The 23,185-nt window shown below is 44.0% G+C and overlaps 1 protein-coding gene and 1 non-coding gene across 2 annotated transcripts in view; one reads left to right on the top strand and one right to left on the bottom strand.

Annotated features, from left to right (window-relative positions):
- Positions 1-366: 366 nt before the first annotated feature.
- The window catches only part of ITSN2 (intersectin 2), a 103,921-nt gene continuing 81,102 nt past the window's right edge, over positions 367-23,185 (top strand). The window contains exons 1-8 of the mRNA XM_049784465.1: positions 367-427; positions 11,413-11,505; positions 13,976-14,039; positions 16,581-16,744; positions 18,073-18,279; positions 18,396-18,489; positions 19,313-19,452; positions 22,398-22,461. Coding sequence (XP_049640422.1) covers positions 397-427; positions 11,413-11,505; positions 13,976-14,039; positions 16,581-16,744; positions 18,073-18,279; positions 18,396-18,489; positions 19,313-19,452; positions 22,398-22,461 — 857 coding nt within the window. The 5' untranslated portion in view covers positions 367-396. The remainder of the gene's footprint in view (positions 428-11,412; positions 11,506-13,975; positions 14,040-16,580; positions 16,745-18,072; positions 18,280-18,395; positions 18,490-19,312; positions 19,453-22,397; positions 22,462-23,185) is intronic.
- On the bottom strand, positions 14,929-15,064 carry LOC126025364 (small nucleolar RNA SNORA72). The gene has a single exon (XR_007501374.1). It is a non-coding gene; the product is annotated as a small nucleolar RNA SNORA72 (small nucleolar RNA).

The following is a 23,185-nucleotide window of genomic DNA, read 5'->3' as shown; positions in this document are numbered from 1 at the left end:
ATTTTGGGGCCATCCCTGCTGTCAGTTCAGGGATTACGCCTGGTGGTGCTCGGGGACTATATAGGATGCCAGGTCGACCATGCACAAGGCAAGTGCCGTCCTGCTGTACCACCTTGCAGTGGTACAGACTTTTTTTTTTTTAAAGAGAGCGTGATTACCCAGCTAAGTCTCCTACCCTTCCCCAAATGCAAATTCTGCCTGTTCAGCAGTGGCAGAGGCTCTCTCCCTCTCTGCATTGTTCGCTGTTGGAAGTGAAAGCTGAAGGGGACTCACGCTCCCGCTCCCGATGCTTAGCTGGTTGGTGCCCTGAGCTGTGATCTTCGCTTGCTGTATTATTAATGGCCCGATGTTTTTATATTGCAGATGGCTGAGAGCTAGCAGGGGAAATTCAGGACCATGATGGCTCAATTTCCCAGCGCTATGAATGGTAAGCAGCTTTGTGCTTGTGACAGGGGAAAAAGATAGAGGTTATAGGACTGTGTGCGTGTGTGTGGAGATTATTAAATAGCCATTTAGATTTTTTCCCCTTAAGCTTACAAACTCAAATCTTAAAGGTATTCATGCTGAAAATACTTTTGTAGTTTATTTATGTATCTTTTGTTAGAATGCTTCCCCGGTAAGGCTGGACTCTGTATGCCTGTTCTGCAGCATCATTTGGGCTTTGTGCTTGCCTTTGCCCTGTCAGACCAGCCTAAGGGAATATGGATTTGGCATAGAAAGTGGGAGGGTAAAAAGTGCTAGAAGATGGAAAAATTTAAAGATGTTTTTGATAGCACAGATGACTGTAAACTGATGAAGCCGGTAAATATTCATTTAGTAATATACATATAAAGTTATTTTAAGTGTTCCTTGGTTAATGATTACGTATGCCTGTACGCATGATTGTTAAGTATGAAATAGTTGGAGAAGTGTCTATGCCATTTAGAGAGTAAGTTTTTAGAACTTCTTTTTTCTGATTCTGCTTTAACTTTTTTCCCAAATGTTAATGTTTAACTTTTTTCCCAAACGTAAATTAATCATTCCTAAGAAGTACTACGTTACTGTGTATGGTTATGATTAGCTCATTTAGAACTAACTGAGAAAATTCTTTGAGGGGAGAGAGGGTTTGGGCCATACCTGGTGGTGCTCAGGATTTTTCCTGGCTCTGTGCTCAGAAATTGCCCCTGGCAGGCTCAGGGAACCATGTGGGTTTTGTTTTGTTTTGTTTAGTTTTCGGACCACACCTATGGTCCTCAGGGGTTAATCCTGCTTCTGCTTTCAGAAATTGCTACTGCAAGCCACCCTGGGACTGTATGGGGCGGTTGGTCCTGAGTCTACCAACTGCAAGACAAATGCCCTATCCACTGTGCTATCATTTCAGCCCTGAGAAAATTTTTTTTTTATTTTTTGTTATTTTGGGCCACAACCATTGGTGTTCAGGGGTTACTCCTGGCTCTGTGCTCAGAAGTCGCTCCTGGCAGACTCAGGGGGGACCATATGGGATGCCAGGGATTGAACCAGGTTAGTCCTGGGTTGTCTACATGCAAGGCAAATGCCCTTACGCTGTACTATCACTCGATCGCCAGCCTTTGAGTTTTTAATTGTTCTTTTAAATTTTTTTCTTTGGGGGTGGGGAGGGCTCACCCAATGGTACTCAGGATGTTACTTCTGGCTTTATGCTTAGAGATCATTTTGGCTGTGCTGGGGGACCATATTGGGGTACCCATGATCCTATCACTCCAGCTTCTCAAATTCTTAATTTTGAGATAAATTTTATTAGTTCCAAATATAAGGAAATAAAGGAGTCAGTAATTCTTTAACACTTTGGGGAAGAAGGATTTAGGCCAAACCCAGCAGCAGCTCAGGGGTCGTTCTTGGCTCTGCACTCAGAAATTATGCCTGTAGCAGGGGTCTCAAACTCAATTTACCTGGGGGCCGCAGGAGGCAAAGTCAGGGTGATCCTTGAGTGCAAAGTCAGTAGTAAGCCTTGAACATTGGAGGGTGTGACCCAAACAACTAAAACAAAACAAAACAAAACAAAACAAAAAGATTCCTCTAGGGCAGGGCCTGTGGGCCTCGAGTTTGAGACCCCTGCAGGGGTTTCGGGAACCATAAGGGATGCTGGGGATCAAACCTGGGTCTACTGCATGTAAGGCAAGCATTCTACCTTCTGTATTATTGCTCCAGCCCCCACAGACAACTCTTAAGTCAAATAATTTGTTTAGAATCAAGGTGATTATTATAGCAATGGAGCCCACTCTGTCCTACACAAATTTGAGAGTTTCTCTGCTTCATACGAAAGAGTTTGCTTTATAGAACAGTTTACTTACAAACTACAGCCCTCACAGTAAGCATGATACTAAGCAAATTAACAAAAAAGAGAGCAGGCCCAGACGTACTTCATTCTGTCTCTTCCTTTCCTTAAACAAGTACAGTCTGCTTTGTATATTTCATTGCATAATTATTAAAAGTATGATATTGGGGGCATGGAGGTAAGGCGTTTGCCTTTCATGCAGAAGGTCATCGGTTCGAATCCCAGCATTCCATATGGTCCCCCGAGCCTGCCAGGAGCGATTTCTGAGCATAAAGCCAGGAGTAACCTCTGAGTGATGCCAGGTGTGACCCAAAAACTAAAAAAAAAAATGATATTGGAAGAAAATACAATGCTCAGTAGTAAAAACTTTTTTTTTTTGAGTAGCAAAAACTTATTTATATAAATCTCCTAAAATACTAGGCAATTTAGACTATCAGACAACTTAGATAATTAGGAGTATCTAGGAATAGAGATAGTAATTTTTTTGGTTATGACTTTTATTCTGATGTGGAACATATGCCATTTATCTCCCTAAGAATCACATGCTGCCTGGAGAGATCTTGGGAGAGGCTTCTGTCCCTGGGGAAGAGGGAGATGGGCAAGTGCTAATCACAGGACAGGCCTGAGTTCCCTGGCCTCCTTACCTACCTCCCCTTCTTAGCAGAAGAGAGCGGTTATGTTTCCCCCACAGTTTCTCTCATCTATTCATTCCTGAACCTACCAGGAGGCCCCTGAGCACAGAGCCAGGAGTAAGCCCTTGACGATGCCGGATGTGTCCCTAAAGCCAAATAAAATGAAATAAAACGGGAGACTGGAGATTTAGTAGAGTGGATAAGACACTTTCCTTGCATGTGGCTGACTTAGGCTTGATCCCTGGCATCCCACATGGTCCCTCGAGTCCACTTCATATGGTCCTTGAGTGCTGAGCCAGGAAGAAAAGAAAAGCTCTGAGCTCCCAGGGGTGTGGGACACTCTGGGAGGTGTGAAGGATTTTAAAAGGGTCTGAAATGTAGCTCAGAGTAGGCAGACAAAAATCCCCTAAAGGCTTCACTCCTGCAAATGATGGCTGAGCTCTCTCTGGCTGGGGCCCTGGGCAGGTTTTTGGCATTACTTGGATGAGTCTCTCTCTTCTTTTTTTTTTTTTTTTGGTTTTTGGGCCACACCTGGCGATGCTCAGGGGTTACTCCTGGCTGTCTGCTCAGAAATAGTTCCTGGCAGGCACGGGGGACCATATGGGATACCGGGATTCGAACCAACCACCTTTGGTCCTGGATCGGCTGCTTGCAAGGCAAACACGCTGTGCTATCTCTCCGGGTAAAGTACTTGGATGAGTCTCTTTTACAGAACTGACAAAGATCTGTGCATGCATTTCACTACTTCTTGTTGTTGGTTTTTTTGTTTCTGGTTTTTAAGCAACACTTGGTGGTGCTCAGGGGTTACTCTTGGCTCTGCGCTCAGAAATTGCTCCTGGTAGGCTTGGGACCATATGGTTTGCCGGTATTTGAACCCAGGTCCGTTCAGGGTTGCCGCTTGCAAGGTAAACACCCTACCGCTGTGCTGTCTCTCCAGCCTGTAGTTTATTACTTGTGACCCTCTTTCTGGGCTCTTCTGTATTATCAAGGACAAGTTCCCATAGTTGAAAACTCAAGTCCTGTGTGTATTTTAGCTGTGTTTTAGAGACTTACATTTGCATTGGGTTACATAGATTCTCTATTTTTCCCTGCCCCACTTCTCTCTCTATTTGCTGTGACTAGAAGCTGCACATGTTTACCTGGACAGCTGTTGGCCTGGACTCGCATGCCTGGTTTCGGTGTCCACATGCTTGTTGATGTGCTCATGTGGAATTACACGCTTTATAGAGAGCTGCTTGCCTCGAACCCGTGTGCCAAACACCACGCATTTTTGTTTGTTTTGAGTCACACCCTGCTGTGCTCAGGGCTTACTCATGGTGCTAAGTTCAGGGATTACTCCTGGTTCCTACGGGGATAATATGTGGTGCTAAGAATTGAACCTGGGTTGTTAACATATAAGACCAGGGCTCAACCCGCTTAGACTATCATTCTAGACCAAATCACACATTTTGTTGTGGTACCTGGCATCAGAAATGGCAGCACCATTAGGAATGCGCTAGGCCTGTGAGGTGGTGGAAGGAATAGAACTCGTCAACTTAGTCAGGAGAAAAGTGTCATACCATTGGGCTTTCCTGGAGCCCCCATGAATGGTCATTTTTTTTTAAATGGATAACTTTGTTTTCATAGGGCAATTTCTAGCTGCAAATTATATTAGCAGTTTGGCATCAGGCAGGTTATTTGACCGCCCCGGACTTTGGCTTTGTTTTCTGCCATATATTTAAAGCCTAATACATGGGCTTGTTGGAAAATTAAATGTGATCAATGACCTCACTTGGTGTGCTTGTTTTTCTTTTTTGTTTCCCCTTGTCCTACTCCATCCAGTATTGTTACAATCCTCATTTCTAAAGCTATAAACTGTTTCTTGGGAGAAAAAAAGATAGCAATATACTTAGCTTGGTTTCTGTCATCAATTAATGCTTCTTAAGTTGTATCTTTATTATTATTATTATTATTTTGGTTTTTGGGTCACACCCGGCAGCACTCAGGAGTTATTCTTGGCTCTATGCTCAGAAATTGCTCCTGGCAGGCTCGGGGGACCATATGGGATGCCGGGATTCGAACCTTCTGCATGCAAGGCAAACTCCCTATCTCCATGCTATCTCTCCGGCCCCAAGTTGTTTTTAATAAGTATTATACTTTGTTATTATTGCTAGGCTTGGAAACTAAAGGCTAGAGAAGGGGGATTTTAGGGTCTTGTCAAGTGAGTGTTCCTTGTGAAGACAAGAGTGACTAGACAAGATCTGTCTTTGCCAGGGCCTACTTATTTGAGGGATGTGTCATCCTTGGGCGAAAGCAGGAGTTTAAGACTAGCTGGCACTGCGTACTGTCTTTGGGGCACTGTCTGCTTACTGTCCAGAGCTAGATGCCAGGGGAGCAATGCCAGGGCAGTGGGCTGGAAGGACACAATGTTGTCCCAGTTTGTAGGGCACAGTGGTACCACCTTTGCTACACAGCCAGGTGACCCGGAAATCCTTCCAGAGCAGTGAAGCCTATACTATGTCCCCCAGAGATTCTGCTTTTAACTGGCCTGTTGAAATAGCCTGTGCCCAATTCCCTGGGTAATATACAGCCAGGTCCTAGAAACCCTTAGGGTTGCCCTGCCAAGTACTATGTGCAACAGACTTAGAAGCATCTGGGGGCTTGAGTGGTAGGGAGGTTACTTGCATTGCCCACTGCCAGCCCGGACTCAATCCTCAGCACCCTATATAGTCCCCTGTACCTGCCTGGAGTGATTCTTGAGCACAGAGCCAGGAGTAAACCCCAAACACTTCTGGGTGGGGCCCAAAAGCCAAAAGAACAAAACTAAACTAAAAAGCATCTGTACAAACACCATTCTCGGAAAGGAAGACTCCTGGGCCCGGAGTGAGTGAGGGGAAGGGAGCTGCCCCCGAACTCCAGACCTGAACAAGAACAGGCCGCTCCGTTCCTTCCCTCTCCATTCATTTCCTCCCTGCTGCTGTTCTTTATTACAGGAAGCGGGAAGTGTGACCTGAGGTGGCGGGAAGTAGGGACTGGGCCTCATTTTCAGAACAAATGGAAAAAGATCCTGAGATTATTGTTTCTCATGGTTTGAGAGAGCCCATTCTCTGCTTTAATCCTTCTGATAACTAAAGACTTTCCAGAGCAGATGGCTCCTCTGGAAATAGCCTTTGTTTGAAATGATCTGGTTCCTCGTTTCTGTCATAATTTGCCTGACTTATTATGCAGGCAGCACCAATAGTGCTCATGCTTGAGACCCAGCAGTGTGGGGATCAAACCCTAGACTTCGAGCTTGTCATGCTTATTTATATAAGTCATGTGCTCTGCCATTTGATTCATATCCCTACTTGTGGCGTTCTAACTAGGTTTGGTTGTGTGCAAAGCCAAGTGCCTGACTGGCTGTGCTGTCCCTGGCTCCACTGTCTTTAATTTTTAGTCTTGAATCTTTGATCTTTGCAGTTTAATATCTCTAGTTCCCCAGTAGCTTCCTATAGTATTATTTCTAGGCCCCTTCTTATTCTCTGGAATTTTGCTTCATTAATTAATATATGTATTATTAGTCAAGTTTGGTTTCAAATAGTGATTTAAATTCACATTTTCTTCCCTTCCCTTCCCAATGCTGCTTAAATGATCAAAAAAAAAAAAAACTTAAAAATAACATGCTGAGGTAGCTATAAGAAGGAGAAAAACTAGAAAAGTTTCTAGAAATTAGGAAGCAAGTTAAAGAGGTTTCCACAGAGGCACAGGGGAAATCCACTGCAAATGGTTCAGGAAGCAGCAAACTCTACAATGTCTGAATTGGCAGAACTCTGGAGCAGGGGTGGGGCAGGACCAGCTGGATTCTGAGGGTGGAAGGGAATGGTACCCATGTGCGTGCAGTGCAGGTGGGTACATGGATCCCCTAACTCTGGATGGAAGCAGGAGTTTTGTGGCAAAATCAGTTGGAAGTTTAATGAACTGCTGGAAGACAAGTGAGGGCTCAGACTGCCATGTAAGTCTGAACTAACTGGGCTTACAGAAGGGGGAACTGATACTTTCAAGCTGTTTCCTGGTACTTAGCAGGAGGATGACCGCAGGAGACTAGAAAGAGGCCCCCAGCCCCCACTTCAGCTGCCACTTGGTGGAAGAGGCACTGGGGTCAGACAGACACTCAGTCCTGTGCATTTCCCTGCAGCCTTTTCTTAGGCCATGATGACTCACCCAAGGACACAGGCAAGACTCATGATGGAAGGGAGGAAGCCTCATTGGATCTCAGAACTCATTCCAGTAGCTGAGGAGAGCAGGGAGGCCCTTCCCAAGACCTAGCACAGACACTGGAGAGTTTGGCTCTAGCTGCAGGGTGGATGCAGAGAGAACTGGAATCTCTGGTGCTACCACAGCCTGTGCCCTAGGTCTGCTGACGACAGTGCGGGTGAGGATCCAGCTGAAGCCTGAGGCTCTGTAGGGCACAGAACACAGATAGACTCAGGCCTGTTCACTTCCTGCCAGCACTTTTCTCAGGATGCTCCAGGGCAGGACAGCCTCTCCCACTGCCCTTCTTAGTTACCGAGTAGTCCTGGGTTCCAGGCTGTTTCCTTCTCAACTTGCTCCAGCTCCACAAAGCCTGACATTCCCTCAGCCTTCACATAGCTGTTTGCAGTATTCCAGAAGGGTCCAAGTTCAAGTAGCTGGACATGAAGGTTTTTTTTTTGTTAGCTCTGACCAGGATTAGCTGTGGCTCCTCCAGATCATAAGGTTGTCCCATGGAGGTGCGCCATTTGCCTTGCACAGCTGCTTCAAGGAGAGATGTGTCTAGTTCATCAGTGGTCAGAGTGGAACTGAGTCCACTACCACCGAACCCCTCCACCCACCCTCAGAGCTGTGAGCCCCTCTCACCTGCCCACACTGTCAGCCCATGTCATTGGGAAGCAATAGCTATGACGTTGACTGTCACCTCTTTGTGGGGATCGTCACTGTCTTGTTTTAACTGTGAATCCGGAGGAGGTAATGGATGGGGAGTTAGCTGTTAGCAAATTATTGAGCAACTTCCATGATAAATGATGTGTCAGTGTCTGTGTACAAATGGTTCAGGAAGCTGCAAACCCTACACGCTGATTTCAGAGGCCCATCAGTGTAGACATTGGGGCTCATTTGTAACCTGATAAAACATCAACAGCTGGAAGCACTACCAGTAGTCTGAGAGGGCCTCAAAGGGAGAAGTAGTTAATCTGACAAGAGTCACAGCTGCCGCAGCCTCATTATGTGAGATCTTATCAAAAATATGCATGCATGCACACATGGACACACCCACACACGCACACACACACACACACACACACACACACACACACACACACAGTCTTGCATACAGTGCTATCCTCTGTATTGGAAATGGAGAGGTCGAGTTAGCTCAGTGAATAGCATGCTTCCCTTGCACATGAACGACCCAAGTTCCATCCCTTGGCATCACATACGGCCCCCCTGAGCCCACTGGAGGATGATTCCTGTGTGCAGAGGCAGGAGTAATCCCTGAGCATTGCCGGGTGTGGCCCTAAAATGAAACAAAAGAAATGGAGTCAGTCTGATTTAATAGTCTGACTAGTCTGAGTGGACCCTTATCATAAGAACCCAAATTCAGTGATCCAGACAATTCAGTTCTGGAATCCATGTCCCGTGGTTTCCTTTGGGTGATGAGCAGTCACAGTAGCCCATGGACACCCTTTGTTACAGCCCCTCCAAACCTTTAAAGAACAAAGCCAAGGGCTGTGGGGAACCTTGTCCAATCTCATAGTTTCTCTTCAGGGGAGTGAAAAAACAAATTTTCCTGCATAGGGAACTTTTTTCCCCCCGTGGTGTCCTTTTCCTGTACAGCCACCTGGCTGTGGGACCAGCCGTCTTGTGTTCGTGACTACACCATTTCCTCTTGGCAGGAAAGCTTTTGGGGTGCTGCTCACCTGATTAGTTGACCCGCCCCAAATGTGGAACTGTGACGCCAGAGCCTCCCAGGCCTCCTGAGTCAAATAGCTCCAAGGGCACCTCCAGGTGGAGCTGCAGCCCTCTGCAAAGGGCTCTGATGGGCAGTATCGGATACAGGGGGCCAGGAGGATGCTCAGTGGCCACCAGGGCAACCTTCCAGGCATCTGCGGGCTGTGAGTATCCCCAGCCCAGTCTTGGACGCTCTGCTGTTTGTTCCTGCCAACCCTGCTGTCTGCTGTCGAGGTGCGGCCAATGACTGACAGCTGCGGCACAACCGAGTGCGTGTGAGCACTGCAGATAACGGGTGTCAGCCCAGCAAACTCTGCAGCTGGAGGCCAGCAATGTGACCCCCCTCCCCCTCCCATAGAATGTCTGTGAGCACCTCAGTGACCCTTACAGAGCTCTGAGGCCAGAATATGCCTGGGCACCACAGCTAAGAGTCCCAGCCCCAACAGGTACAGGTGTGCAGTCCTCGGACCAGGCGGTGCTGTGGATTGAACCAGGGTTAGCTGTATATAAGGCATGAATCTTCATTCCATCTCTTTTATCTCTCTACATCCCCTGCAAATTATTATTCGGTTATTATTATTTTTTTTTGTGGGGGCGGCCACACCTGGCAATGCTCAGGGTTGTTTCTGGCTCTGTGGTCAGGGATTACTCCTGGTGCTTAGGGGATTGTATGTGGTGCCAGGCATTGAACCCAGGTCAGCTTTGTGCAAGGCCTGCTACATCTTACTGTTACATTATCACTCCAGACCAAGGTTAATTATTTTGCTTAAACATTAGATATCTTTCTATAATTTCCAGAGTAAGACTGAGGATGGTACTTAAGGCCCTTTGCAGTTGATTGTGCCTTTTTTCTAACCACCGCCTTGATTGGCTCTCGAGCCTTTAGTCTGTTTATTGTACCCACAGCATTTTGTTCCTGTCTTTTATTCTGGGGGTGGGGGAGGGTCAAACCCAGCAGTGCTCAGGGGTCACTCCTGGCTCTACGCTCAGAAATCACTCCTGGCAGGCTCGGGGGATCATATGGGATGCCGGGATTCGAACCACCGTCCTTTTGCATGCAAGGGAAACTCCCTACCTCCATGCTATCTCTCCAGCCCCTTGTTCCTGCTTTTGACTTCTCATGTTCTGCAGTGCTCAGGGGTTACTTCTGTCTCTGCACTCAGAAATTGCTCCTGGCCGGGTTGGGGGACCATACGGGATGCCAGAGATCAAACCTGGCTCCGTCCTGGGTCGGCAGCACGAGGCAAACACACTAGCGCTATGCTGTCACTCTGGCCCAGCTCTGCCCTTTTCGAGTCAAGTGCTGCTTTGTTCTGCTGTCTCACATGGCATAAACCAGGCCACTTTGCAAGGCTACGCCCTGGTCTTGCCTTTCTTGTATTTCCATGATGCCTCAAACTTAGCACAGCGAGAGTATCTGCTAGTATCTGCTGAGGATTCTTCGGAGGTGAATTCCAGAATGGCTCACATTCTTTTTCTGGAAGACTATTTCTCAACCTTTTCCCAATTGTGGCTCCCTTTGCTATCAGATTGGTTCTCTGATCTTGTATGTGATGGCCTCCAAGTATGTGATCTTCTCCTCTGGCGTGTCTGACATGTTCTAGGGATTTTAATTCCCTGGTTGATCAAGAATGGTGGTTTCTAACTGCCAGTCCACAGACCTTCCCAGACAGGAAGATCCTGCTGGTCCTGGAAAAGGTAGCTGCTTCCTGACCCAGCTGTACCACGTGTTGAGTGGCAGTAGCTTTTTTTTTTTTTTTTCTTTTTTCTTTTTTTTAAATATGGGTTACTCCTGGCTTCATGCTCAGAAATTGCTTCTAGCAAGCACGGGGGACCATATGGGATGCCGGGATTCAAACCAATGAACTTCTGCATGAAAGGCAAATGCCCCACCTCCATGCCATCTCTCCGGCCCCCTGGCAGTAGCTTTTTCTCTGGTGGAAATTTCTCTGGCCGAGCCTTGGTCTGTGGGTGGTGGTGGTTGAAAAATCACTGTTGTACAGGAAGAATTCCTTGACGAATGGAATACTTTTCCATTCTTTTGTTTTTTGTTTTTGGACTACACCCAGCAGTGTTCAGGAGTTAGTTCTAGCTTGGTGTGTGTGTGTGTGTGTGGGGGGGTCTTCCTAGCAGTGTTTTGGGGACTCGTGGTACCAAGAATCACACCTGCAGTTTTTTGTTTGTTTGGTTGGTTTGGGCCACACCTAGTATTCAGGTGTTGCTCCCTCCTGTGTTCAGGAGATCATTCAGTGGATTTAAACCAGGCTTCCTTCATGTAAGACATGAGTTCTTTGGGCCATCTCTGGTCCTTCATCTTTTTATTTCCAGCGAGTGGTGATGATAATTGCTCAGTCAGTGTTAATTGGGAAAAATTAATGAAAAACCTCACCGTTTTTAGCGCTGTATAAGGATCATGTCCAAGCTTGCTCTTCATGTCACTGTCGTTAAACAGCACTTGCAATTCATATTTACATTTTGGAATTGTATTTTGCATATTTTTGTGTATATGGTCTGTAATTTTATTATCTTTCACTTACGTTTTAGGAGGGCCAAACATGTGGGCTATTACCTCTGAAGAACGCACCAAGCATGACAAGCAGTTTGATAACCTCAAACCCTCAGGAGGTTACATAACAGGTTTGTGTTTGTCTCCTTTGTTTGTGATTAGACTCCTGTTATTTTTTTTTTTTTTTTTTGGTTTTTGGGTCACACCCGGCAGCGCTCAGGGGTTACTCCTGGTTCTATGCTCAGAAATCGCCCCTGGCAGTTACGGGGGACCATATGGAATGTCTCAAACCACTGTCCTTCTGCATGAAAGGCAAACACCTTACCTCCATGTTATCTCTCTGGCCCCTAAGATTCCTATTCTTATGAGAAAGTTTGAATTTGACTGCCATCAAATTGGTATTGTCCGAAAATTGACATCAAACAGTTCTAAAAATGTTTTAAATGCTTTATTTTACCTTAGTTTGGCATTTTGGATCTGGCATGCAAAAGATCTTTTCCTGATGTTACATGATAGTCAGGAGTTTCCGTTCAACACCCTGAGACTTTGACAACAGAGCTGAACTGAGATGACCTCGTAGGAGAGATGGGGTGGATCAGAAGTGACACAAGGGTTGTTGTTGTGGTTTCAGGTTCTTGGTGTCCCAGCACTGTACACCTGGAAAAATAATAACAGTATTGTCAACCATATTACCTCAGTTAAACATTTTGTTTCTACAAAAGCTCAGAATTTAGGGGGAGAGTACCTGTGTTGAATCTCCTCTTTGACGCTGTTCCCGAACTGCCTGGCAGATGGAACCTTATAGCTTAAAGTTCTGGGGGAACCCCATAGAACAGCTTCTCTGGATGTTGAGGCAAAAAGCTTCAGAGATGGGGAAGGACAGCACAAAGAGGGGCGTCACGTCCCCAATCAGTGGTTACTATAGGGCTTGATTCTGGACTATCCCTCTTCCCTCAAAAAGCCTCTGATTTAAGGAGAGATTACCTGTCAACACTTTCTCCTGAGGCATTCCTAAGCCCCAATGTTCTTGCTTATCTTCTCCCTGGCACCTCACTTGACCCAGACTTTTACTTCTTCTATGTCCTATTATCCTGCATGTATCCTCGTTCTTCTTGTTTTATATAAACATTGCTGGAATGGAATAAAATGTCTCTGGCCATCAGCCTAGGACCCATTCTTTCTTGGTCATTAGCTAGGAGGCAATGTCTTCAGTTCCCGAATGCACTGAGGATATACAGAAGTTGACTCTTGCTACCTAACAGGGTCGGCACACCTTATACAAGCCCTGCCCTGTCTTCCATCTCCAGCACCACATATCATACTCTCCATGCCTTCCACCATTGCCTGGTATAGCTCTGGAGATCTGAAGCATCGCTAGATGTGAGTTTGGTGGGTCCCACAAGAATTGAATAGTGTTTCATCCTTTAGCACTGAACTGCCAGTCTGCTTGGCCAGACATCATTGGGATTAGTCCCTGAGTCCTTGGGAGCCTCTGCCTGCCAAAGAAAGTTTTCAGTTTATTTCATAAGGTTTTTCATGTGCCAATGAACCTTTGTTATTTATAGTAATTATAGTGTAATTAAGAACTATGATAGTCTAATATTTACCAAGTACTGTAGTCAGAATGCTGCATTAGATGCTTTCTCTCATTCCATTTTTCTCAACACCCCTTGAGGTAGTGACTGTTGTCTGTGTTTACAGATGGTAGAAAGACGCAAAGATGTATAACTTGCCTGTGGTCATAGGGATGGTTAGTGTTGGTCTCTGTTTTGAAATTACTTACCCGGATGTTAAGATCTATCCATCTCCTTTAACCATTATAATTATTTGTGACTATTGATGTTGTTTGTTGTTTTATAAGAATACCTTCCCTGAATAGATTGTTATTGATCACTCAGCTGATTGCTTGGTCCATTGCTATTTCCTGGTTGGCAGCACAGAGCTGAGCTTCTTAATTCAAGTGTGAAGGATTGTGTTACCCAGGCAGCCCTAGCATCCTGTTCATTGACTTCTTTGTCCCCTAGTCCCCTATGGTGATAAGATGAACCCCAGGGGATGCTATGTACAGTGGCTCTGTGATAGGAGAGGCATACTGAGCTTGTGGGAACAGGATATTTCAGCCAGCTGTAGCAAGTAAGTTCTTTGGCCCAGAGAGATAGCCCCTCTTCCCTCACGATTGCTCGTTGCAAACCCAGCTCTGAGAATAGACCTCGGTAGAGAGCGGCTAATGTCTTAAATTTTTGGTATTTACAGCTTGGACATAAGCAGTATCATCCACCAATATCTGTGATGCAGTGTTTTACTCAGAACTCTTGTAGGGAATAGTGTTATCAACTATAAATTTTAGTAACTAGAAGTATTGTCAAATAAGACCCTAGTTATCATAGGAAAAAAAACATGACTAATTCAGATCTTTCATCTTGGATTAATGGGTAGAAATTTAGTTCAGGGATTGTTTTTATAGGTAATGTGTTTAATTTATTCTTTATTGTGTTGAAAATTATATTGAACTAGTAACATTGCTATTACTATTGTCTACTGTCACTAAAATAATTTCATTTACTGATATGCTGCTCAATTATTGTTTTATTTTACCTTCAGGTGATCAAGCTCGTTCCTTTTTCCTACAGTCAGGCCTACCAGCTCCCATTTTAGCCGATATATGGTAAAGTGTATTCTTTCCTAGTTAAACTTATATTTCTGATAGTCTGATTTTGTTATCTAATGCTATGTTAATATAGCTTGTATTTGTTATTGAATATTCAATTTTTATTTTTTTATTTTTTAAGTTTTTAAATTTTTTTTTGATATTTGGGTCACACCTGGCAGCGTTCAAGGGTTACTCTTGGCTCTACATTTAGAAAACACTCCTGGTAGGCTCGGGGGACCATATGGGATATGGGGTTTCAAACTACGGTCCTTCTGCATGCAAGGCAAATGCCCTACCTCCATGCTATCTCTCTGGCCTCTTATTTATTATTATTATTGTTATTATTTTGTTTTTGGGTCACACCCGGCAGTGCTCAGGGGTTATTCCTGGCTCTGCACTCAGAAGTCGCTCCTGGCTCCTAGCAGGCTCGGGGTCATACCCAGCGCTCACATCCTGGTTCAATGCTCAGAAATCACTCCTGACAGGCTCAGGGGACCAAATGGGATGCCAGGATTCAAACCACTGTTCTTCTGCATGAAAGCAAAGGCCTTACCTTCATATTTTTTATTATTATTATTATTTTTTTGGGCCACACCCGTTTGACGCTCAGGGGTTACTCCTGGCTATGTGCTCAGAAATCGCCCCTGGCTTGGGGGGACCATATGGGACGCCGGGGGATTGAACCGCGGTCCTGATCCTTGGCTAGCGCTTGCAAGGCAGACACCTTACCTCCAGCGCCACCTACCCGGCCCCTATTATTTATTTTTATTTTTTTTGCAATTTTACATTTATTGGCAACTGGTAAACTCAAATTAGCAATGATTCCCTCCCCACTACAGTTGCCCAATAGCTCTTCTATTCTAGAAGAGTTGAACTAGAAACTCATATTCGGGCCTTCCAGACTATTTATCACCAGCATTACTAAAACCAGACTTAGGTGGGTAAAGAACTAGGCCTGGGGACACATGCATGGTCTTAATATAGCGAACGGTTAGCCTACCCTGATATATTTTTTAATTTTTAAGAAAAAAAATTTAAATTTTTAAAATAAAAATTTACTTAATTGAAAATAATTGAGATTTTGTTCTATAGTACAAATACATATATTTTAGAATTTCAAGGACATAAGACATATATGTCTTCCCACAGAATTATCTTTCTTTGCTCTTTATGGGAGGGGTTATACCCTGTGGTACACCAATGGTCACTTCGAGTGCTGCTCTGAGGATCATCAGTTGTTGTGGATCAAACTGGACATTCTGTGTGCAGAGGATGCCCTCTCGCCCTTTGAGCTGCCTCCTAAGCCCTACTATAATATATTTCTTTATTAGATGTCAAGGTCAAAAGCTCTTTTCTGCTGTTTTACAGTTTTATTTATTTCATTGGCTTTAAACAAAACATTTGCTTCTACCTTAAAGGAGAAATTATTCTTTATAATCTGTAGAGGTTTTTGTTTTTGTTTTTAATTGGTTTTTTGTGTTGTTGTTGTTTTTCTATTTAAGAGAAGTCTCAAGCAATGATCCAAGGGCCTGGCGACCAGTCTAGCAGCACTTTATTCAGTTAGAATGGCCCACGAGTACTACTTGGACTAGGCCTTGCAGGGGGTAGGGGGGTTCTGCCTAGCAGTCCTTAAAGAACCTTATGGTGGTGCCAGGGGTTGAACATGGGACCTGAACATACAAGACATGTACTCTTCCCTATAAGCTCTCTTCCTAGCTCAGGGTTTTGTTTTTTTATATTTATTACAATAATTAACTCCTTCACCACATTTCTTTCCACTTGGAATATTCCCGTACCTGGCAAAGTACCTGGCACTGCAGGTCTTCAGTGAATATCTGAGCAGATTTATACATTTAATAAAAAATGATTATGCTCTTTCTATCCACATTCTATCATTTTTTTTTTCTATCCACACTGGTAGCATTTATTGCAAAGAGGCCTTTTTATTAGGTTCTATTTTCTCTTATTAGATGCTCCTGTCTTTGTTCAGTATTTTTATTTTTTGGTTTTGAAATCACACCCGTCAGCGCCCAGGGGTTACTCTAGACTCTATGCTCAGAAATCGCTCCTGGCAGGCTAGGGGTGGGGGGCATATGGGATACTGGGGATCGAACCTGGGTTCGTCCTGGGTCATCCACGTGCAAGACAAATGCCCTCTCCTGTGCTATCTCTTCGGCCCTGGTCAATATTTTTAAAGGCATACTTTTTTTTTTTTGCTTTTTTGGGCTACACCCAGTGATGCTCGGGTTACTCATGGTTATGCGTTCAGAAATCGCTCCTGGCTTGGGGGATCATATGGGACTCCAGGGGATCTAACCGCAATCCCTTGTAGGTTAGCGCATGCAAGGCAAATAAATGCCCTATTGCTTTTGCTACCACTCTGGTCCCAAAGGCATACATTTTTTAACTTTTGTTAAAACATACAAGATCATATAGAAAGACACACAGACACATATTTGCGGATCTATATGTGAGCATCATGTCTTGTTTTTCTTTTCTCTTGTTCAAAAGTGATGTTGATCCTTCATATTGCCTCACTCCTTACGATTCTCGTAGGGCTTTATCAGACCTGAACAAGGATGGAAAGATGGACCAGCAGGAGTTCTCCATCGCTATGAAACTCATCAAACTAAAGCTTCAAGGCCAGCAGCTGCCTGTGGTTCTCCCTCCTATCATGAAGCAACCTCCTATGTTCTCGCCGTTGATTTCTGCTCGTTTTGGTATATTCACTTAATTAAAAACTTTATAAATTTTTCGATTATACCCAGCAATGCTCAGGGTTTACCCCTGGTTCTATACTTGGGGATCATCATGGCAGGACTCAGAGACCATATGGGATGCCAGAAATCAAAACGAGTTTAGACATGTGCAAGGCAAGCGTTCTATCTGGCCCTTGTTTTAGTGTATATTAATTGCATTTGACAGTTAAACTTTAATGATCCAAATATAGTAGAGATTAGACAGGAGTTTGTTGTAAAATGACAGTCCTCAGGTTGTAAATTTGTGGTCATTTCTTTTTTTTTTTTTTTTTTTTTTTTTTGGTTTTTGGGCCACACCTGGCGGTGCTCAGGGGTTACTCCTGGCTGTCTGCTCAGAAATAGCTCCTGGCAGGCACATGGGACCATATGGGACGCCGGGATTCGAATCAACCACCTTTGTTCCTGGATCAGCTGCTTGCAAGGCAAACGCCGCTGTGCTATCTCTCCGGGCCCAGTGGTCATTTCTTATTAAACTTACTGTCATAGCTCTCACGCCTACAGGTCCCCATAGTCCAGAAACAGTTCAGAAAAATTCCTGTGACCTGGGTCTTTGGTCCAGTCAATGTCCCTTTCAGGTCCCTGTCAGTCCAGAAAGTATGTGATGCCCATGATTCTAACTGACTTTTCTTTGTACTTTTGTATAGAATGCAAAAGAGATTATATATAAGTAACAATTTCTTTTATTTATTTATTTTTGAACATGCTGGCTCCACTCGGGGCTTACTCCTGGCTCTGCACTCAGAAATTGCTCCTGGCAGGCTCAGAGGACCATGTGGGATGTCGGGGATTAAACCTGAGTTCGTCTTGGGTCATCCATGTGCAAGGCAAAATGCCCAAATGCTGTGCTATCACTCCAGCCCCCTAGAAGAGAAATTTTTAACTCATAGTAAAATAATCACTTTGTTCACACAGGCCAGAGTATTGGTATTAAAAATAGTAAGTCTAGGAGCCAGAGATATAATACAGTGGGAAGGTGCCAAACTTCTGTACAGCCGAACTGTGTTCCATCCCCATCACCCCCAATGGCCCCTGAGCCCCACCAGGAGTAACTCCTTAGCGAGCATAATTCCTGAGCATGGGATGTGGCTTCTAAACCAAAATAAATAGAAAACAGTAGTTGATCTCTGTCACTGTTGGCTCAAAGGAGCCTTGACGAATGTTCTAAGACTCGATGGTTTGCCCGGAGTATTCCTAGAAACAGAGTTCATTCACTGTGTCCTGAACTTGTTTTTTGCCTTGTGTCTGGTACTCAATTTACCTGCTATGGAAATGTGTGTGTTTATCTTCAGGAATGGGGAGCATGCCCAATCTGTCCATTCCTCAGCCGTTGCCTCCAGTGGCGCCTCTCGCAACGCCCTTGTCTGCTATGACTTCAGGGACCACCCTTCCTCCCTTGATGATGCCTGCTCCCCTGGTGCCTTCTGTTAGCACTTCTTCATTACCAAATGGGACTGCCAGCCTCGCCCAGCCTTTATCCATTCCATACTCTTCTTCAAGTACGTATCTGATGTCTCGTGGGTCAGTATTTTATAAGAAGAAACTATGGATACAAAAACATTCATTTGGCGACATTTTTAGTTTGAACCAATTTAAAATTCATTTTTTTTTCTAGCATTGCCTCACGGGTCATCTTACAGTCTGATGGGAGGATTCGGTGGTGCTAGTATACAGAAAGCCCAGTCGCTGATTGATTTAGGATCTAGTAGGTATGAATTCTTTAGACTTCCAGTTCACTTTATGCTACTGACTATTTAAAAAATGGCTTAAAAAACTCTTGAATTTATCCAAAGATGATGATGATGACTTGATGATGCCAAATGTATACATAATTAAGGTGACTACTTATCACACTCATAACATGTGTTAATCAAATATCTAATCAAACAACTTATTTTACAAAAATAAAAATACTCAATTATATTATGGATCAGTCAGTATTTTGACCAAAGCTACATATTTTTCCTCTTAAAATATGTATTTTGGGGCCTGAGCGGTGGCACAAGAGGTAGGGCGTTTGCCTTGTGTGCACTAATCTAGGACGGGCCGCGGTTCCATCTCCCAGTGTCCCATATGGTTCCCAAAACCAGAAGCAATTTCTGAGTGCATAGTCAGGAGTAATCCCTGAGCATCACTGGCTGTGGCCCAAAAACCAAAAAAAAAAAAAAAAAAAGTATTTCATGGCATTGGAGAGTCTAGTACAAGAAGGGCATTTGCTTCTTATGTGGGCTATATATCCGTTACCCCAGATAGTCCCCGGGCCCCACCCTAAGTGATCACAGAGCAAGCACAGTGCCAGGAGTAAGCCGTGAGCATAACAGGTATTGCCCCAAAACAAAAATAAAAGCAAACAAAAATATTTCTCTGTGTCTGATTTAGACAGTTCTCAATAAGAATGATTGCTTAAATTCTCTTCAGTAAGTGCATTTATACTCTTCATACGAAGTAGGATACTTAATTTTTTGCCTGACAAACTTTGAATATATTTTATTTTATACCTTGTAAGCAACTTTTTAATGAATTTTGTTATAGCTCAACTTCCTCAACTGCTTCCCTCTCAGGGAACTCGCCCAAAACTGGACCCGCCGAGTGGGCAGTTCCCCAGCCTTCAAGATTAAAATACCGGCAGAAGTTTAATAGTCTTGACAAAAGCATGAGTGGCTACCTCTCAGGTAAGTGTCATTTGGTGCTTAAGAATCTGACAGCTCGGGGCCCGGAGAAATAGCATGGAGGTAAGGCTTTTGCCTTTCATGCAGGAGGTCATCGGTTCGAATCCTGGGGTCCCATATGGTCCCGTGCCTGCCAGGAGCAATTTCTGAGCCTGGAGCCAGGAATAACCCCTGAGCACTGCCCGGTGTAACCCAACACACACACACACACACACACACACACACACACACACACACACACACACACACACACACACACACACACACACACACACACTGGGTGTAACCCAAAACACACACACACACACACACACACACGCACACACACACACAAAAGATTCTGACAGCTCAAAACTGGTTTCTTTTGAAGGATAGATATTTTCCATTTGAGCTTATTATCTTGTAGCTCATCAAAGTTTTTACAATTCAAATGCTTTTGCAGATCTTTGGTAAATATAAATGCAGACATTTGCATAAAGTTCCAAAGATTGATTTTTTCCTTCAAGAGTTCTTACAGTCAAGCTAAGCATACAGATAGACACCCCAACTTTGGAGAGAAAGATCTCAAGAGAAATCAAATCTCATCCTTAAGTGCATCGAATAGAGGTGACTCACTGTGTGGCAAAAGAGTATGTGGAACTTTCCATAGGTTCCCACAACTTAACTTGAATTTCCCGTAGAACTTTTGAGACCATGCTGGAAATACCCCGGGCATCTCCGAATTAAGGATGATGCGGAAGATGTAACTGTTATTAGTATTTTTAGACCAGTAATCAGAAAGTAGAATTCCCACCTTCTAACTTCCCCCCTTTGTCTTCACTCAGAAAGAAAGTGCAGTTTAGTACTAAATGTAATAAGTATTGAAAAGTGATAGATAGCATGGAGGTAAGGCGTTTGCCTTTCATGCAGGAGGTCATTGGTTCGAATCCCGGGGTCCCATATGGTCCCTCATGCCTGCCAGGAGCAACCCCTGAGCGTTACCAGGTGTGACCCAAAAACCAAAAAAAAAAAAAAAAAAAAAAAAAAAAAAAAAGAAAGAAAAGTGATAGAGGGGCTGGAGAGAGAGAGCTGGGCAGGTTCAGCAGCACTGGGTCTGTCCCAGCCTAGCCAGAAGCAGTGCTTGAGTAGCAATCGAATAGGACTGAAAACCAAAAAAGGAGTTTTCCATTAAATATTTTATGTTATTTTTTCTTTTTCTCTTATTTATTTATTTATTTATTTATTTATTTATTTATTTATTTATTTATTTATTTATTTATTTATTGCCAAACCCAGTGGCACTCAGGTTACTCCTGGCTCTGCTCTCAGAAATTGCTCCTGGCAGGCTCAGGAGACCATATGGGATGCCAGGGATCAAACCCGGGCCTATCCCAGGCTGACAAGTGTGCAAAGCAAACATCTTAGCGCTGTGCTATCACTCCAGTCCCTCTATTAAATATTTTAAACTTAATTTGACTTTATTTTGTTTATTTTTTGTTATTCTAAATATTTGTGTGTGTGTATATATGTTTTGGGGGCTACTGTGGATAATTGTATATTTGCCTAATTGAATAAGTATAATATTTGAATATCTGTATACTTGTATTTCTAGTGACTTATTCTTTGTAAAAATGAACGTTTTTCATGGGGGGCTGCCTTTTGCATAACACATTCTCTTTTTATTGACAAAATATTAAAAGTACATGTACAAAATGTTCACAGTAGATGCATTCAAAAACAGAAAGCTCAAATGTCTGCCCATCAGCAGAAAATTGGAAAAATTAATTGTGGCATGTCTCTAGAACAGAACAGAGCGTAAAAACAAGGGCTGTTCATTGTGTTGTTTTCAGACAAAGTTATTACTGTGAGGCCTGCGAGAATGAAGAAGCTTCTGTATCTCTAGTTAGGGAGAGGTTGTCTTTGGAAGGAGTGTGGTTTTGTCTTGAAATGAGTGCGAGTCCTCAATGTAGATGAGGACAGGGTTCAATGAAACTGATGGGTTAGGCTTTGCCCAAAGAGTGGAGCAGTTGGAGGAATGATTTTCTTCCTTTTGCTCTTCCTCTTCTCTTACCTCTAAACTCTCAATCATTTCAAGACTTACTGAGACTGATTCATCATCTCAAATAGTTTCTGAACCAGAGATCTCAGCAGTCTGGGAGGCACTGGCATGCAGAGAAGTAAGAAGACCTGATCTGTATCTGAAGGACCCACAGAATAGGTCACATCCTCATGGGGATTCATTCAGAGCTTGGGAGGGAAGGCAGCTTTAGCTCAGGATATCAAGGAAGCTGGGTCCAACCTGGATTGCTGGGTCAAGGGGAGCACTTCATGGAAGAGTTGACAGTTGGTTTGGCTCGCAGAGCATTAGACTAACAGAGACTGGAGGGACTAGTATTGCAGGCACAGGCTATAGAGAGCATCTGTGCGCAGGCTTGGCACACCACCATTGTTCAGCTGAGCTTCCCTTAGTCCTCTCAGGGCTCCTCATATCCCTTTGTAGGAGAGGGATTTTGTCTTTGGTCATTGTGAAATAACCGGGAGCACTAGATCCCACTGATTGTCCATTCTTACCCCTGGCCAGGTAGTGTTTGTATTAATTGCTGTTGACAGATGCAAGTGGTGTTCAGGAGGCCCTGGGACCTTGCCTAGTGATTGTCTGCCACCAGGACAGCTATTCATTGTTCGGCTACATTGATACAGAGCCCTGTGCTGCCCACTTTGCTACCCTGGTGGTGCTGGGGGCTTCCGTTACCCCTGGTGATGCTTGGGCTCATGTAGGGCTGTGATGGAAATGGAGTGGGCTGTATGTGAGGCATGCACTTTACCCCCTATTTTCTCTTGCTTGCTCACTCTCTTTCTCTGGTTCGGCAATAGAGTTATGGCTTAAAGTTTAAAGTTATGGCTTAGATTTTCATGACTTTAAAGAGACGGGAGTATTTTTTTTTCACAACTGTTTTCCATTCCACTAGGTTTTCAAGCTAGAAATGCCCTCCTTCAATCAAACCTTTCTCAAACTCAGCTAGCTACTATTTGGTGAGTATATCGATTAATTGTTAATTTCTTTTTAAAGTTTTGATTCTTTATTATATAAAAAAAGGATGGTTATTGGGGGAGTCCAGAACTTTGATCCCATATACAGTTCTGGAGTACCTCCAAGAGTGACCCTGAGCACAGAGCCAGGAGTAAGCCATGAGCACCAAATGGTTATGCCTCCCCTTCCCCCCCAAAAATAAAAAGAAAGAAAAGAAAATATAGGTTTTTTTTTTTCTGCCTTACCTAGCTGTGCTCTGGGGTTTCTCTATGTTTTTTTGCTCTTCTCTGACTGTACTGAAGGGCTGCTCCTAACAGTGCTTATGAGACCATGAAGTGGCAGAGATCAAATCTAGACTTTCTGTACACAAAGCATGCAGATCTGTCTCTCCAGCCCTAGAAAGATAATTTTGATTGCAAAAGTTGTGGCTCAGAGTTGTTCTATAAAAGCAGTGATATGAAAGTTAATATAATCGTTGAAAGCAAATAAAATTGTGGAATTTTTTTTTGAGAATTTGATATTTTAATTATTATTTTTTTTGGGGGGGGGGTTTGGGCCACACCCGGCAGTGCTCAAGGGTTACTCCTGGCTGTCTACTCAGAAGTAGCTCCTGGCAGACATGGGGGACCATATGGGACACCGGGATTCGAACCAACCACCTTTGGTCCTGGATCGGCTGTTTGCAAGGCAAACGCCGCTGTGCTATCTCTCCAGGCCCCGATATTT

Source organism: Suncus etruscus, chromosome 12 (assembly GCF_024139225.1).
Source record: "Suncus etruscus isolate mSunEtr1 chromosome 12, mSunEtr1.pri.cur, whole genome shotgun sequence".
Taxonomy (NCBI): Eukaryota; Metazoa; Chordata; class Mammalia; order Eulipotyphla; family Soricidae; genus Suncus; species Suncus etruscus.
This window is presented reverse-complemented; position numbering and strand designations above follow the sequence as displayed.